This window comes from Solanum tuberosum, unplaced genomic scaffold, assembly GCF_000226075.1.
Source record: "Solanum tuberosum cultivar DM 1-3 516 R44 unplaced genomic scaffold, SolTub_3.0 scf00048, whole genome shotgun sequence".
Lineage (NCBI taxonomy): Eukaryota > Viridiplantae > Streptophyta > Magnoliopsida > Solanales > Solanaceae > Solanum > Solanum tuberosum.
This window is the reverse complement of record NW_006238976.1, coordinates 1172020-1186743: the sequence shown is the minus strand read 5'-3', so window position 1 is coordinate 1186743 and position 14724 is coordinate 1172020. Positions and strand designations below refer to the sequence as shown.

Here is a 14724-nt window from a genome sequence, read left to right as displayed (position 1 = left end):
ATAGACCTAGTGAAGATGAGAAGATGGTATAGCTCAAAGGAAAGAGAAAAGATTAATAGTGATGGAAAGAAGGTGAGAAAGCTTAAAAGGGGATTTTATAGCTTTTGTTATAGTATTACTGGTGATTTAATTAACAAAAATGACAAGGTGTAATAATTATTAAAAGTTTTTTTTTTTTTTGATTTCATATGATTGATAATACAAGTTGTTATTATACCAATTATTATTGCTTAAGAACTTATTGACAACATCTTTTAGTATACTTGACTTCTTTTTATACAAAATTATATTACTGATAAAATAAAAAATTTAGATTAGAATCTATATTAACTAACTATGACTTTTTACTAATAATTAAGAATTTAATACCCCAATTCATTTTTTTGAGTATTTATATGTTGTTGCATGATTTGAGGTTTTATATAAATATTTTTGAATTTGTTGGCATGCTTGGGTTGGAACTCGAGAGGATCAACGGATCAAAAGTGTTTCTAATACCATCACGATTCACGAGGGCGAGTATTTGGAGCTTGAAGTCTCTGGGGCTCGAGATAAAATCGTTCTATCACTACATCATAACTCATGTTGGTAACATAACCAATATTGAAAACATAGCTAAACGGGAATAGGCATCACAAAAGAGGGGAGGGGGGGAGGGGGGTGAAGGGCATGACCACAAGGGTTAAGACAAAAAATTAATCATTCTTTGCAACCATAGGGGCATTGGTGCCATTGTGTAGGCCTAGAAGGCGAATATTTTGCAAACACAAAGAAATTATAGATCAGTTAAAATTGAGTTCAAACTCTAGCAACGATTTTAACAAACTTGAATTTGGAGCTAAAGGCTCTCGAATTTAATCACTTCAAAATACATTCCAGACTCGGTGAATTTATAAATCTATAATTTAACTTGTCAAAATATAACTTCAAATAGGTATATCTAAAACTTCGAACTTCAAACAATATGAATTTCTAGTAGAATTTGACAATTGTACTATTCAAAATATCTATATATTTTTGTCTACTACCATATGCTAGCACTAATAACCTACAACTTTACCTAAAATAATTGGACATAATTTAAATAGTAGAATGAAAAGTGACTACCAGTACCAGGTACAACATGAATAAACCAAATGGGCCAGCCCAAATTAATTAACCAAATTGGGGCAGCCCACACCAAGTCAATATGTTGTGATTTGTTGACTTATATTTGAGTTTTCAAAGTCATGATGTCTTATCCAAGTAAATTTGTTGAATTTTCAATATTTCAAATACTGAAATATCTTATTTGCAAACATTATTGTCAAATCATTATTAGTTCATGATTCAATGTTGATACTTTGTAGCAGAATATATGGAAGAAACATAGTTAGAATTTAAAATTGATGAGCTAGCTCAAAATTCTATTCCTTTTAAGTTATTGAGTTTTAAAAAAAAAACAATTTGCACACATTTGATAAATTCATGGTTTGGAGTTTGGACCATAAGCTATTGATTCGATTGAATCCGTAACCAAGGGTGGATGCAACATAATAGAATAAGAATCATCTAAATTCAATTCTTTTGACACTAAATATTAATTTATGTGTAAAAAGTCTATTAAAATATAAGAAATAGTATATATGAACTGTTAACTTTAAAAGTTCGACGGATCTAATGATGAAAAGTTTATAAATGGAACCAACAACGTTTTAGTGTAATCTCTCAAGTAGGTTTTGTGTGTAAGCAACCTAATGGATACATTGTGAAGATAAAGATGTTGTTTTCGATGGATTCTCAACTCAAGTGAAACATAACAAAATCTATAAGAAACGAAAATACAGTAACAAAGAAGTCATGTTGAACATAATGAAAAAAAAAACAATAGCAATGACATATATTATGCTAACACGAGGAAAGAAAACACCATGTAATTAATAATAAAAGTTGAAGACTATGACAATAAAATTTAAATCCTGAATTTATTTTTACTCGTAATTCGTATTCGAGCTCCGCTCAATATCAACTATAACATAAATTAAAAGCCTTTGGAGAAAGTAACAAGACATGAATAGTGGATGAGTGTAAAGTCAGAAGATAGATGATGAGTTTGATCAAGATTCTCTGAGGAAGTCACATGTAATTCACATCAGTATATATATACATATATACATGTGTGAAAGAATCTTTGCAGAAAATAAGTACTCATAATGAATATTGATCAATGTACATAGTGTGAAACTGCCCTTTATTCAAGTGTACATTGGACAAATATGTGTGTCTGATAGTAATACTTTTATTTTTTATCTAGTGGAAAATGAAAGGTTGATTAGAAACTACAAATCAGGTCTACGACCATAGTATGATCTCACAAATAAGATTCGAAAAAAAATAAATTGTTCGTATGTTTTATTTTATCTTGTAACTTGTAAGGTAGAGAGATATAAAACAAGTATATATTACTATATATTGCTTTAGTTTTAAAAGAAGGGTAAAAAGTTTTTGTCACTTTAAAAAATAAAAGAAAACATAACTTACTGTTTAATGTTGTGACTGAGTGATAATTAACTATTTCCCCATCATTGATATATATTGATTTAGATGTATTGAGTTTGACTTTTGGGAATGGAATTGGTTCTCACTAGGGAGCGTTTTATCTCAAAAATAAAACAAATTCGGTAAAATTCAGATTAATCAAGTTCAAATATATATAGATTGCAAGTGAAAAGAAAAAGAAAAAAAAATTTTAATTATTGTTTACCATTTCCACCGTTACTACTCCAAGAAGGCATATATATACAATTGTGAAATTATTTTCTTAATGAACGTACTAAAGTGTAAATACTAATTCACAGTCAGTACGCATTTACACCTAAATCTCATAAATTTACTATAACAAAGTAAGTTAATGAGGTAAGAATCCATCAATATGATTAAATCTTAAAATCTATGTGCAAACATATATCATTTATTTTTTAATTTAATATAAATATCAAATACGAATAAGTTTATATAATATTAAAATCTTGAACGATAGATAATACCAACCAAAGTGTATGCATGAGAAGATTAAAATGCTTATGGTTACATTGACACAAGTCATAACATGCGGTTTGACCTATGACTTTTGTATAATTTTGATCAAGTAATTTAGGGCTGACTTTATAGGTCAAATTAATTGCAAAAAGTATATTAACTATAAAACCTGTTTTTTTTTAAAAATAATAAGAATAATAATCTAGAATATTAGTTATGTTAAGGGAGAAGAAAATAAAAACATTTACGAAGGGTTACCACCTGAGAATATTGTTCTTTAATCATTATGGATAGCACGTTGGTTGATATGTATTTTTATATATTATATGGTACGTATACGTATTTAGTGAGAATTAGTAATAGTTTTTCTTAATTAAACCTATTACTATACAATATTAATTAACCATGAATATTTTACTAAGTCAAATCTAAAAGTAATAATTCAAACTTGATTTATTTCTTTATCTGATAGTAGTATAGTTGATTTTTCAATAACTTAAAAGTCATTCTCACTTGTATCAACCACAACATTAATAATCGTGGATGACAAATAAATAGGAAAGGGGAACGATTCAGAATTAATTTAAGTAACTTAAAAAATAAAGAGATGCTATTTCCGTTTATTTTTAATTGTTATGATTTTGACTAATATTTTATAATATACTAGTAAAATTACCCGCACTTTGCGCAGGAATTTAATATCAAGAAATTTGTAAAATAATACTTAAAACCTATCAGACATTAAAACTAAAGCACTATATTATCTTACATACAAGATTACGTAGTAACAAACATTAATAATGTAAAGCAAAATGAAAATTATTACATATTATCATTTAGTCTTAATAACATAAGCATAAATTATACATTAATGATTGTAAAAATAAATACCAGGATCAGTAACATAAGCAATAGTGTCAGTGAGCCACTCAACATGAGCAAAATATACAAATATTTAATTGTGAAGAAGAAGAAGAAGAAGAAGAAGAAGAAGAAGAAGAAGAAGAAGAAGAAGAGGAGGTTCAGAAAGTTTCGTTGTGTTTAAATGAGAGGAAATCTCTCTATATATAGATAACAAATGGTAGTGTGAACAAATGTTTATTGTATAACTATTTGGAAAAGGTGCAACCCTTCAAAAAGGTCACAATCTTTCATAAAAGTCATAACTTTTCATAAAAATCGCAACTCTTCATTAAAGTCACAACTTCTCATTAAAGTCGCAACTTTTCATGAAAGGGAAGGCTAATTTGTAAATAAATAAATTAAAAGGAAATTTGGTTGCATTTTCAATATTTTAAATAACAATATTGATATAATATTGTATTGAAACTTCAATATAATTTATACCATATTCAATGATCGATAGCAACTTAAAATTAGCAAAATCTAAATAAAACAAGTTAAATGACAAAATAATATGTATATATTATTAATCCATTATTTTTTTATTCCATGTCTGTAACCATTTTTTTTTTTGTGCACCAAAAATCCCTAGTTATCTTATTACTTGGCGTGGATAAAAAACTGTCAAATTGGTGAATTTCAAAGACTCAATAATTAAAAAAAGGACATTGTACTTCAAAGACAACAATGTTTCATATAATCCTAATATCCACAAAGATTTGTTTCTAGTAAACTTTTGAAACCAAAGTAAAGTAAAGAAAAGGAAAATAATTAAAGGGCAAAAACAAAGATCTTGTCAAATAGTATATGGAGTGGAGTGAGGACCAATTCATATATACTTGCCATTAATAATAAAATGATAAATATTTTTTTCATTCTTATTTTAAATTATTGAATTCGAGTTTTAAGTATGAAGTTATCTCAGGAAGGACATCACCTCCCATATGAAATTTTTTCGATCATTTGCACTTTTGAGTTTTGGTTTTATTTTATGTTGGTCTTTACTCTTTAGTTTATGTCCGTCGTAGTAAATATTTTTCGTTTTGATTTGACATGTAATTTAAGAACGTAAAGAAGTTTATTGAACCTCATTATCTTAATCTAAAGATGCATATAATATATCAAATATGTAGTTTTAAACATGTTAGTTATTGCATGAAAAATTGAAATTAAAGAGTTGTTACAAGAAAAAGGAATGAAAAGTTCTATTTGAACATATTAAAAAGGAAAGTAAGACAAATAGATTGAAACGGATAAAATAATCATCAAGGGCATAGGCACATGTAAGTGCCGTTGGAAAAAATACCGTATATACAAGTAAATGATACACGAAGTGATTAAATAACATATTTTGGACACCCTTGATGTAATAAGTTGTTGTAGTCTAGTGGTTTCAAATGTCTTTAATTGGTTTTAAACACCTTGAATGAGCTAGTGCTCACGTGTTCGAGAATTTGTTGTGCAATTTCTGGACAACCTTCCTAAAAGAAGAGCATTTATTGTGTAATTTCTGGACATCCTTCCTGAAATTCCTGACTCCACTGATTATCATTTCACGGGGCATAAAGCTTATATTTTAGTATCATAATATTTCAAAAAAAATTTCGAACACAACTTCAATTTCTAAAAAAACATATGCTACATTAGATAAACATTCGATTGCTAAAGAATAAAAAGTAAAGACCGGTCCATTTAACGGGTACAACATGCAATTTTATGAAAATTTTAACAAAAATTTCAAAATTTCAACAAGATCGATACGAATTCCGAATACTTTCTAAAAAAGACAGAAAGTGAGGACCAAGTCCCTCAAGAAGAAGCCACAATCAAAACTACTTTTGACTAAAAAAAGATCCACAAACAAACAGCTAGCAAGCCTCCATCGCTCTCTCTTTGGCTTCGTCAAAGCAACTTTTATTATCGAAAACGATTTATCAACCACACCTTATAACTAAAAAAAGTAAAAAAAAAAACAGTGTCGTTTAACAGATTTTACCAAATAAAACGACATCATTTTTATTTTGCAAGTATTATTAATGGTCCCCTTGTTTATTTGAATATTATTGTTATTTATGACTTTATAATATAATCTGAAAAAAGCAAGAAATTGTCGAGAAATGGGTCACCATTTATTCTCTCTCCCTCCAAATCCAAACCTTCCCTTTTCTCTTTCTTGGGAAAATCAAATTCTGCAACTTTTTTTTTTAGAAACAAGAAATTGTTAGCTTTTTTTTGCTTTTTTACTTCTGTATTGTGAAGTTTATTTCACACTTTTTCTTTTGTTGTGTTTCTTTAGTACCTTAAAAGTGTTAAAGTTATCATCTTTGTCATTTTTACTTATTTTGGTTTAGTCCAAGAACCCATTTTTTTCATTTGGGTGTTTTCTTTTTTCACTTTGGTGTCTGTATTTGGAGTGTAATAGTAATAAAGTTGTCTTCTTTGCATTATTTTTCCTAAAATTTGTCAAGTTCAAGAACCCATTTTGGTCTTTGCATTGAGTTTTGATCTGGGAATTTTGTGTTATTTTTTCTTGTATGTGATAAAGTTATTGTCTTTTTGCTATTTCTGCTTAAGTTTTTCAAGTTCAAGACTTGATTTTGCTCTTTGAATTGGTATCTGGGGTTTGTTTTTTCTTCCTTTTTCACTTGGAGAAACTTGAAAATGGCGGAAGGTTCTTCAAATGTTCGATTGGTTCGTTGTCCTAAGTGTGGAAATCTTCTCCCTGAGCTTCATGACTTTTCTGTTTACCAGTGTGGTGGTTGTGGTACTGTTCTTAGAGGTAATATTCTCTCTATTAGTCTATTACTCCTCTATACCTTATGTTGAACCTAGTAAAATCTTAAAAGAGAAGTTTAAATTATGTGAGTGGAATTTAGTATGGTGTCTATAATGGCGTAGCCAGGATTTTCACGGGGTAGTCAAAGGGGATTCGACAACTAACTATATATATGTAAATGAATATCTTGATCGTTCTATACTCCTTTCGTTTCAATTTGTTTGTTTGGTTTGACATGACATGACACGTAGTTTAAGAAAAAACTAAAGATAAGTAACAACAACATGCCCAATATAGTTCCACAAAGTGGGGACTGGGGAGGGCAGAGTGTAAGCAAATCTTACCCTTACCTTGAAGGTAGAGAGACTCCGTTGGAAACTAAAGATATGTAAAATGTACCAAAATGCATTTTAATCTTGCGGTCTTAATCATGCCATGTTGAAAGTTTGAATTGAGGAGTTGTCAAAAAAGGAAAGGAAAGAGACATAATTTTTGAAAGGGACTAAAAAGGAAAGTAAGATAAACAAATTGAAACAGAGGGAAGTACAATGTAATTTTAGAACCCCATCCGGTATTCTAGCTTTGGTAATGGGTGTTTAAGCGGCGGATGATGACATGGGTTGGGCTTTCATATAGCCTACACGAACTTGTGTGGGACTGAAGCGTATGTTGTTGTTTGAACAGACAAGATCTTATGTTCTAAGTCTCACCTTCACTACAACAACATCCACGACACAACCCCGAACAAGATCGGTTATATGAATCCTTACTTCTTCATTTAAGCTCATTTCATATCATCATTAAGTTCTAAGTCTTTCACTGATTCACCAAAAAAAAATATTTCAACTTGCTTGTTAGGTTTAAGAAAAAACCCAGGCATCCACGTGAGGGGCTGAATTGAAGATGAGGAAGTAAAAAGGTGCCATTTCTAAGGGTTCAAGCTTTTAGATGAGGGTTTTCACATAGTAATTGAATACTTTCTTCCTGTGCAATTGTTTCTTTGGTAGTCCCATGTTCAGGACAGCAGAACTTTTGTAATATTTCATATAGATTGTAGTATAAGTTTAGAACTGAGTCTTGTTTTTAAGATTCTAAAGTTCTGTTTTTGCTTGTTATTATGATGGTGCAGCGAAAAATAAGGGGATTTTGGACGATGGCTTGTCTGAGGTATCAGATGGTGAAAAGATTAGAGCAGTTCCTGATAGAGGCGATGTTGCTATGAATGTAGATACTGTTTCTGATTTTGATGAGGAACATAGTGAGTTTCAACAAGGTAGGACAGAAGGGAGAAGTCAAAATGGAAGAATGGTATCACGTCGTCAGGTCATTTCAGGATCCGATGATAAGGAAGTTCCGGATGATTTTGATAAAGCCAGAGAGGGTAAACCAAGTTTAGTTAGTTCGAGGGTAGATAGGTTTAGAAGAGAGAACTATTATGATTATGATGAATGTGGTACTTCTAAAGGCAAGAAGGATAATAGTGTTGGGGTGGATAATTATTGGGGAAAGATTAATACTGTTGAATCTGTCGGTCTCAGTGTTAGAAATGAGCTTAAGATGGTAAGGCATTCGTCACTAGGTTCAGGACCACCTATGGACAGTCGGTACATGGAAAAATCTTATGCAAATGGTTCAAATGCAACAAGGCAAGGGAAGTTCAGCGCTTCTCCATATCCTAAGGAAGTGCCTTTAGAAAATGACATGGGTTCTTACTATGGCTCTGTTAACCATAGGAGGTACAATGGTGATTTGGACGGGGTAGCTGGAGTCGCAGACTTGGAGAGCAATAGAGCAGAGCTTTTAAGGAAGATTAATGAATTAAAGGACCAACTTAGCCGAACTTGTGATGTTACTGAGAAACCTAAGGATAGGGTTCCTGGTGATGGAAGGATGGCTTCAACATCCGTTGATCCTTCTAGCAGGTATGATGTGCATAACCAGGGGTCTTATGGTGCTAACAGACATCCCCTAGGTCCATCTAAGAATGTTCGAGAGCGTCCATACACATATGGACATCAAGGGAATGTTCCTTATAAGGGTGCACATGGTTCAATGATGCCAGACTCTTATCCTTCAGACAGCTTTTCACATGAATTTCTTGGATATGGAATGGAATATCGCCAGCAAATGCACAGAAAGCCTCCCCATCAGATGCCGTATCAGCATTTCCCCCCAACATATCCTGAACATTATCCTGGGCATCACAATGATAACTTCTTCATACCACATCCACATGAAACCCTTTTCCACCAATCTGCATGCTCTTGTTCACATTGCTTGAACCAAAATTATCAAATTCCTCCAGTGATTCAACCATCTGGTTTTGTCAGCCAAAGATCACGAAATGGCCCTGCTAATCCCATTCTACATCACCACAGGAACTCTGTGGGTTATGGTCCAGGGGGTTATACATCTGAAGGCTCCTCTGCCCTTAATAAGAATTATCATGAAGGGCGGCAACTTACAAGAAGTTCTAGTGACCTGGAGTCAGAAAATGGTGGTCTTGGTCATCGGCGTTATCCTAGAAAAGTGGTTGTTGCTCATAGAGTTGGACGTGTATATCAACCTATAGCAGGTGGCGCCCCTTTCATTACGTGCTGTGGCTGCTTTGAGCTGCTGAAGATTCCTAAGAAATTAATGATAACAGGAAAGAGTGAGAAGAAAATGAGATGTGGATCCTGTTCGGCCATAATTCTATTTGAACTTGGTAGCAAAGAGTCGGGTGTTTCCTTTTCTACACAAGTGAAACAACTGTCTGCTGAGTTTGCTCCTGGTACCAGTGATGTGCCAAATGAGAATCTTCAAAATACTAATGGTTGTTTGATAAATGATGAGATGACTCCTTGGTCTGATGATTATGATAATTCTAACTACCATTTCACCGATACTAAGCTAGAGTCACCTTCCAGGAGTCAGAAATCAAATTCCACTGAACTCGAGAAGAGGTATAGTGCCCTTTCTTCACCATCTAGTCATTCTGAAGATGAATTAAGCCCGGAGAGTGCAATTGTTAGACATGATCTTGCTCACTGTGCTGAAATGCCCCTAGAAGATGATCCTATACCGCTCCTAGATTCTTCTCAAAACGACCATGCTTATAGTATTTCTCCCAAAGATGTGGTAGAAAAAATCAGGAAGGAGGACATGAAGGAACACACTGATCAAGAGAGGACCATACTTGATAGAAGTACCTCTAGGCAGAATTCCATTAAAGATGTATCGATGGCAGTGGAAATGGATGTCTCGACGAATGAATTTGTACATAGTGGTGTATCTGTGGAATCAAATCAATCAACCAAAGAGGAAAATTTATCAAAAAGCTATAAAGGAGGTCAGTCCTTCATGGGCTTTATAAAAAGGAGCCTTGGTGAATTATCAAGATCTCATCAAAGTTCAGAGAATGGAAGATCAAATGTGTTTGTGAATGGCAGAGCGATACCAGATCGTGTTGTTAGGAAGGCGGAGAAGTTAGCTGGGTCCATTCAGCCAGGAGATTACTGGTAAGTACATCTGTATTGAGAAGACAAAGGATATTACTTCCTCCATTTCATTTGTTTGTCTTACTTTCCTTTTTAGTCCGTTTGAAAAAGAATGCCTCTTTCCTTTTTTGGCAACTCTTTAATTCCATCTTTCCATGTGGCATGTTTAAGAGACCACAAAATTAAAAGACATTTAGGTACATTGTACATATCTTTTGCCTAAGACCATAACATTCAAAAGTCTTTTATTTTCTTAAACTTCGTGTTAAGTCAAAACTAGACAAACAAATTGAAACGGAGTGAGTATGTGATATAGTAGTTTAAAAAATGCATATTAGTTCAGCCTTTTCTTGTTTGCTTTCTCATAATCCTGGATGCTAGTAACTGCTGAGAAGAAACTCATTCTGTTCACTTCGTCCTTGTGGTGAAATTTACATTGTGATGCTTTCTTGTGGATGCGATTTTGCTTTTTTAATATGATGACAGCCTTAAATAATCTGAAATTTGACTTCAAACTTTGTTTAAATGATGAACCAGGTATGACTACCGTGCTGGCTTTTGGGGAGTGATGGGCCATCCCTGCCTTGGCGTCATTCTGGTATGATTCAATTCATTCAATACTGTCTGATATATATAACATATCTCTTGGAAGAATTTTGGTGGATTACCAAATTGATGAAGTATTACAATTTGCTTGCAGCCAAATATTGAAGAATTTAATTATCCAATCCCAAACGATTGTGCTGCTGGGAACACAGGGATCTACGTGAATGGACGTGAGCTCCATCAGAAAGATTTAGATCTTCTTGCAAGCAGAGGTCTCCCTATAACGAAAAATAAGTCTTATTTCGTTGAGATTTCAGGAAGTGTTATTGATGAACACACTGGTGAAGAACTTGAAGGCCTTGGCAAACTTGCCCCAACGTGAGTTTCCTATTCGATTAAAAGCTAAAGTTCACATTTTTCTGAAGGCAAAATCTTGTTAGAACACAGCTATGAATTTCTGAAGCTAAGTATATGAATTTATGCTTGTAACATTAAAGGAAGTCAGGAACACTGTTAGATTAGCTGGGATTAATGCAAGACATAATACATAAGCAGTGACAAGTAAGCACTCCAACTTTGAGAGTGCACTCAACTGACGACTAAACACTCCAACTCGTTCACTGTGTCTCGTTGGAGTGTTCAATCGACACAATGATGACGAGTTGAGGTGTCTAGATGTACATACTCAAAGTTGGAGTGCTTACTAGCAAGTTGAGGTCACATTTAACAGTATGTTTATGAATTATTTTTGAACTGATATGTCACCATCTGAACTCCTGAGATTCCGGGATGTAAATATTTCATTTACCATCACTTGACCACCCGCGAAGTAAAAAAAATGATGGATGATAATCTGTTTGCATGTTATCTTTCAACGAGGAAATTGTATAGTTTCAATGGGATGTTTTTCTTACAACCTAGTCTGACGTTTCACTGGTTTTTGTTATCGCTAACAGGGTTGAAAGAGTGAAGCATGGATTCGGTATGAAAGTCCCAAAAGCATTTGCAGAGCAACTATGTTAGTTGAAGGCACTTCAGTTTCTTCTTTGGTATGTAAACCTGAAGTGAATCAGATATGAAGTCTGTGTAAACTAAAAATCTGCAGAATTTTGTAAAAAAGAAAGTAATCTTATTTGGTGACAAAACTTAGATTATTTAGTTATTTATTGATTTATCTTCTTTAATGTAGCCTTTCACCAATTGGATCACACACTGTTCACTTCTGGTTTGTGTTATATATAAGTAGAATGTTTACAAACTTCTTGATGGAACAACATCAAAGAGAGAATTGTGGATTTTGCTTCTCACATATATTCTTTTGTTTATTGTTTTAAGTAACTTTAATCTGCATATTTTACTCTTTACTGATCATACATAAGACTAATTTCTTGAAAGTTCTTTCCACCCTATCCTATGTTGCTCGGATGCTTCAAAAATCATAATGTTTACGCGTGGTGTTGGATCTTTCAAAGCATTTTTTTGAGGATTTGTCATATGTGCTGCAACATTTCCGAAGAGTCTAAGCAACATAAGCTAAAACATTTATTTATTTAATCAAATCAATAAGAGAAAGGTGTTAAACTATGTCAGTGCATTATTATCATACATTAATTTACCTTTTTCTGAAAGTTTAGTAATATGAAAAGGTGTTAATTATACCTTATCAGAAAAGTCACAACCCTTCATAAAAATCACAATACATAGGAAAAGTCATAAATCTTTGGAAAAATCACAACTCTTCGGAAAAGTCGCAATCCTTTGGAAATGTCACAACTTACAACTCATCAAAAAAGTTGCAATCTTTTGAAAAAGTCACTACCCTTCGAAAAAAGTCACAATCTTTTAGAAAAGACAATATCTTTCGAAAAAGTCATAACCCTTCCGCGTGAAAAGGTGTTTGCTTTTAATAAAATATAAATAATTAATTAAATATAAAATATAGAAAATAAACTTAAAAAGTTCATACTTTTAATAATAATAACAAAATAATAATAATAATAATAATAATAATAAATAAATAATTAGTAATCCTAAATTGTCTAGGAGACGGATTTTATATTTGTTACGTTTCTTTAGTTTACCATAAATAAAAATAAACATTTCCTAATCAAAATCAAACTATGTTTTTCCTATTTATAATTAAACTGGGTTCGAAACTTTTATAAATACATGGGCTACTCCCCCTATCTCTATTATACGAAATCACAACACAACAATAACATACTCAGTGTAATTCCAGCACGAAATCAAAGCATGGCTTCCGTACCATCGTCCCAAGATATGTTAATTTCTTCTTTCCTTGATATCGCCGTCGATCAAACCGTCGATACTGCCCGGGAATTTCTTCAAGCAACAAAGTGGAATCTGGAGGAAGCAATTCAACGTTTTTTCTCCGGAAACAACAATGGAGGAGCAGAAGCAGCAGAATCGTTCAATTATTCGCCATTAATCGAAGATAATCCAACACTCTGGGAATCGGAAGACGATGACGATGTACGTCTGCCATTACCGGTAAGACGGGAAGTTCTTTACGGTGAAAATTCAGGACTATACGAAGATGAGAGAGAGCAAATCTCGTCTTCTACTTTTGACTCATATGACAATAATACCCTTTCTGTTCTGTTTCGTCCTCCTTATGAATTGTTATACAATGGACCATTTGATCACGCAAAAGAAGCTGGCGCAAAGCGGAACAGATGGCTTTTAGTGAATGTGCAATCCAGGAGTGAATTCGCCTCAGACACGCTTAATCGAGATACCTGGGCTAATGATATCGTTGCTCAGATGATCGAAAACAACTTCGTGTTTTGGCAGGAGGGAGACCATACAGAGGAAGGGCGAAAAGTTTGTACTTACTATAAATTGGATTCCAGGCCTGTGATATTAGTGATTGATCCTATAACAGGTCAAAATATGCGCTCCTGGAACGGAATGGTTCAGCCTGAGACGTTACTTGAAGATGCTATGACTTTTATTGATCGTACTCCTTCAGAGTATCATTCAGATCTACTCAGTAAACAATTTGACAGATTAACTCCTCGCGATAGAATTGAAGAAAGTACTAATCATGAAGAGAGTAAGGAAGAAGAAAATGATCAAAATGAGTTGTCGATGAATACGAATATGATTTATCTTCCTCTGCCTGAAGAACCTAATCGGAGTTTGATCAGTAACTGTGACAAAAATTTGGTCTGTAGAATCGCGATTCGTCTTCCTGATGGACGTAGAATTCAGAGGAATTTCATGAAAACTGATCCAATTAAGTTGTTATGGTCTTTTTGTTCAACTCAATTTGAAGAAGCAAAAACAAAGGCATTTCGATTCAGACAAGCAATGCCAGGGCCAACTAAGTTTTGGGCAAGTAATTTTTGGACTTGTGATAGTAACTTAACTTTTGAGGAGTCGGGTTTAGACAATTCTATTATTGCACTAGTAATGATATAGATTTCGATTTTTATTTTTTCACATAGGAAGTCGAAGTAGCGCATGTTACAACTATTTCTTTGTTGTTTTTTTGAATTGATTGAATTATTAGCTTTTTTTTTCTTCGAATATAATATATATATATATATATATATATATATATATATATATATATATATATATATATATATATATATATATATATATATATATATATATATATATATATATATATATATATATATATATATATATATATATATATATATATATATATATATATATATATATATATATATATATATATATATATATATATATATATATATATATATATATATATATATATATATATATATATATATATATATATATATATATATATATATATATATATATATATATATATATATATATATATATATATATATATATATATATATATATATATATATATATATATATATATATATATATATATATATATATATATATATATATATATATATATATATATATATATATATATATATATATATATATATATATTATATTAGAAGAAAAAAAAATCAAATAATA

General features: G+C 32.0%; 2 protein-coding genes across 3 annotated transcripts; both read left to right on the top strand.

Annotated features, from left to right (window-relative positions):
- Positions 1 to 6022: 6022 nt before the first annotated feature.
- LOC102595735 (uncharacterized protein At5g05190-like) lies at positions 6023 to 12017 on the top strand. 2 transcript variants are annotated; one of them, XM_006343820.2, is made up of 5 exons: positions 6023 to 6700; positions 7827 to 10197; positions 10714 to 10774; positions 10877 to 11100; positions 11679 to 12017. In XM_006343820.2, the coding sequence occupies exons 1-5, from the start codon at positions 6583 to 6585 to the stop codon at positions 11743 to 11745; spliced, it is 2841 nt and encodes a 946-aa protein (XP_006343882.1). In that variant the 5' UTR covers positions 6023 to 6582; the 3' UTR covers positions 11746 to 12017. The 2 variants fall into 2 exon arrangements, with proteins under 2 accessions (XP_006343882.1, XP_015162616.1); XM_015307130.1 differs by lacking the exon at positions 6023 to 6700 and adding an exon at positions 7557 to 7616.
- A 769-nt stretch (positions 12018 to 12786) lies between these two features.
- On the top strand, positions 12787 to 14227 carry LOC102595409 (plant UBX domain-containing protein 7-like). The gene has a single exon (XM_006343819.2). The coding sequence runs from the start codon at positions 12892 to 12894 to the stop codon at positions 14164 to 14166; it is 1275 nt and encodes a 424-aa protein (XP_006343881.1). The 5' UTR covers positions 12787 to 12891; the 3' UTR covers positions 14167 to 14227.
- The last annotated feature ends 497 nt before the right edge of the window (positions 14228 to 14724 follow it).

Coding starts and splice junctions, on each gene's coding strand:
- LOC102595735 (XM_006343820.2), top strand. CDS start 6,583: ATGGCGGAAGGTTCTTCAAATGTTCGATTGGTTCGTTGTCCTAAGTGT. Junction 10,198..10,713: donor ATTCAGCCAGGAGATTACTG/GTAAGTACATCT, acceptor ATGATGAACCAG/GTATGACTACCGTGCTGGCT. Junction 11,101..11,678: donor CTTGGCAAACTTGCCCCAAC/GTGAGTTTCCTA, acceptor TATCGCTAACAG/GGTTGAAAGAGTGAAGCATG.
- LOC102595409 (XM_006343819.2), top strand. CDS start 12,892: ATGGGCTACTCCCCCTATCTCTATTATACGAAATCACAACACAACAAT.